At 33.7% G+C, this 3,449-nt stretch overlaps 1 protein-coding gene across 1 annotated transcript; it reads left to right on the forward strand.

Annotated features, from left to right (window-relative positions):
• The first annotated feature begins 2,375 nt into the window (after positions 1-2,375).
• On the forward strand, positions 2,376-3,449 carry LOC116160290. The gene is made up of 2 exons (XM_031473464.1): positions 2,376-2,960; positions 3,009-3,449. Exons 1-2 carry the CDS (start codon positions 2,541-2,543, stop codon positions 3,189-3,191), a joined length of 603 nt encoding a protein of 200 aa, XP_031329324.1. The 5' UTR covers positions 2,376-2,540; the 3' UTR covers positions 3,192-3,449.

Here is a 3,449-nt window from a genome sequence, read left to right on the forward strand (position 1 = left end):
ATTACCGGAATTATCAAAGTAAAAATACACATAATATAAAGTAGGTATATACATTTTGGTCCCAAATATAGATATTTTAAGAAATTAATGTCAATACAAGTGAATTTGATATAATTATAAATCTTAATAGTCGGTTATAGAAAATGTCAGCAACTAGGTACATAATTAATAAGGATTGAACATAACCAAGTTTTAATATATTGGAGGAAAGGTGAAAATAAATCATATCAATAATTATAAATCTTAATCGTTTTTTGTTTTACAATATGACAGTAACTAATTAATTAATAAGGAGTGAACGTAAGTAGGTTTTATATTGGGGAAAAGGTGAAAATAAGTCAATGCTATGAGAAAACTTATTCAAAACTGAAGACATCTTAGTTACTGGTGATTGAAGATGGTGTACTGGTATTTAATCGTAAGGCTTATTTTGCAATGCGTCGCGGTGTTTGTTCGCTGTTGTAATAACGTTATCATTCGTGCAGAGATGATATTTGAAAATTTTTTCTTCTAGGTGGATAGGATATGGCAATATTATGCTTTTAACGATACCTCATTTTTATTTTCAATAAGTAACTAATTAGTCGTAACGAGCTTTTGTCGTGTATTTTTACAATATTACACCTCATAAGCGTATCATACCATGTATTTTGTTATGCAAAGGGAATAGCAGAAAAGGTGTTAATGATCCAACAAGTACAGGTGTAGGTGGTTTTTTCTACCTTGCACACCAAAATTAGAAAATTTATTGTAAACAATTAAAGTATCGTTTCATTTAAGGACAAGACCGACGACTATGTTTTAAACCATTGTGATCATAAATACCCTTGCTTCTGAGAAGTAAACATGCAATTGTAATAAGGAAAAGGTTTCAGGTAGGTTCTAGAGAGGATTACATCTCCTTAAATAAACTGTGTTTAGACTTCTACCGTTTACAATACAAAAGAATGCCGCTATTTTTAAGTTTTGAATGGCTTATAATTGTGCATATTTTTGTTCGAATTAAATGCGGATATGAAAATCGTATCTCGTTCCGACACTGTTTGACATACCTATAATAAATGAATAATAACATACAATTAAAATAATCACTTAAATGCACTTAGTTGTCCCCAAATTATCTGAATTTGGAGAATGATGATACTAATATTAACAAAAATAATGTTTTGTAGATATGTTAAAAATTAAACTTGGCACCTTTGTAATGACACTACACCAATGAATAATTTCAGTGTACTACGCAATAACAAAATATCCGTACTTAATGCTTATACATATGTAAAAAAAAGTTTGGGGCTTTCTGGAGTAGTCGGTACCTTATACAGTAACAGGACATCTGTTAGAGAGTAGGTATAGGTAACAATCTTCTCTTGTGTTTAGTTTTTGAAAAACATTATAGATGGATATAAGTTGCTAGCTAATAAGTTTAGTTTACCAATCGTACTGTAGGGGGATTTAATTTCCACCCTTAACCCAATTGGTTGTCGCGCGTTAAAGCTATGCACGTTTTACTTTCAAAAACAGCATCTCAGGAAAGAATTAGGCAAAAAAATCCAGAACTGGAGGCCCATTCCCCAAAAAATAGTTCACAATCGCAGAAGTGGGTCCGGACGGACGGACGGACGAAACGCAAACAATATAAGTAGCACATTTTTTTTTATTCTTGTGAACTCATATCTGACGCCACACAGTGTCTGAGACACAATGGCAGATTGTTCAGTAATTTCAACAGTACACAAAGTGTGTGTGGCCGTGGGTTATGTTGTGTTGCATCAAAGAGTATACAACTATACTCTTTGGTTGCATGCGCCGCGTGTGTCTCTATGTGGCGTGCTCCACGCCTTACAGCTTACACTACAGTGCCACCATGCTCAAAAAAGCCCCGGAAAATATGCGAACTAATTTTGAAATAATTCAAGCTGGCCAATAGAAAGTTTGCAAAACCACGCGATACATTCCGCGGCATAATTATTAATTATTCCGTTTTGACAGTTGACGCTTCACGTTATTTTAGTTTACACTTTTCCTGTTGTATTTGCTTTATTTTACGTTTTCCGTCTCCAGTTTTATACAAACTCGTCTTTTTTCAAGCCGCATATAGCTTGGATCTACGATCTGATAAGGTATGTAATTCCCTTAAAGTGTTTTTAAATTTTGTATCAGAATGTACGGTCCAAATTTCTAGCGCCCTCGGACACGCCCTGTCAGGGACTTTCTGAGCGTGGTGCCACTGTAATCATTCTAATCACTAATGTATCTGTCTATCTGAACGATTGAATGCGACTGAAACCATTTGTACAAACGGCATTTGTTTGAGTGTGTGAGAACTGAAAGATGTTTTTAAGTAATGGGAATAATGACAGTAAAATTTGACGTTTACATTTTTTCAAGAATTTTTGTTCAAATTAACCTATCTTTATATTCCCAAACATTTTTTTTATTTGTAAACTAACATTCCACGAAGCCAAAGTAATGTGTAAACATTAACAATTTTAATTTTTAACTCCTTGTTCTAGTTTTACAACCAAAATGTTATTAGCATGATAGAAATAATTTTTAAAATGTTCAAATCCCTTTTCTTTTTTATTGTTTCTATATTTAAACGGGCACTGTGTTGTTTTCGAAGACGAAAGCGAGTAAATGAATTTGTTCCTCTAACCCAGGTTGGTGTTATTTCTGAAAAAAGTATCCCAAATGAAATGGACAGTTGGAATGACTGGAATGAGCCAGTGGCGACACCATCGACACCAACAACTGTACAAGAACAAATAGAATATTATCGACAACAAGCTATTGCAGCTCGTCAAGTAAAAGAGGAACCTCAAGAGACACAAGAAAATTTCTTCGAAGATATGATGCCCACTATTACAGCTCAGACTAAAGTGTACATAAATCCAAATGTTACGCAAAGTGAGACGTCTAATAAATTTTCACTGGCTCCTGAAAACATTAACGTGATGGTGAGACTTAAGTTTAAAAATAACAAATTATAATTTGTCTAATCTTAGAGCAAAGAATTGGAAGAATGGGACGACGAAAGGGGATGGGAAGACCAGACACTCGATTTCGATGCTAGGGAAGCATTGAAAGAGAGCAGAAGAGAAGCTAGACAGAAGAAAGCTTGGGAACAACAGCAACGACGACAAGAGAAACTGACACGAGGAACCTTGGGGGCTAAGGTTTATGCGTAGCATTTAATATCCCAAGTTATTGTTAAAAAATGTTTGTTATTATAATGTGTACTGCTCCGATGAAGCCAAAACGTAGGTTTTAGGTGCTATATGTAAATAGTGGGAAATAAAAAATATTATGTTTAGTAATATAATAAAATAATGTATGTATTCATTCAATTTCATATTTAATTAAGTTAAGAGACATTGTAAATAGTATGATCATGAGTTTTTCAAATGCAAACGAATAAAAAGAGTGGATTCCACACTAGACTAGCA

This window comes from Photinus pyralis, unplaced genomic scaffold (genome assembly GCF_008802855.1).
Source record: "Photinus pyralis isolate 1611_PpyrPB1 unplaced genomic scaffold, Ppyr1.3 Ppyr1.4_LG1, whole genome shotgun sequence".
Classification (NCBI taxonomy): domain Eukaryota; kingdom Metazoa; phylum Arthropoda; class Insecta; order Coleoptera; family Lampyridae; genus Photinus; species Photinus pyralis.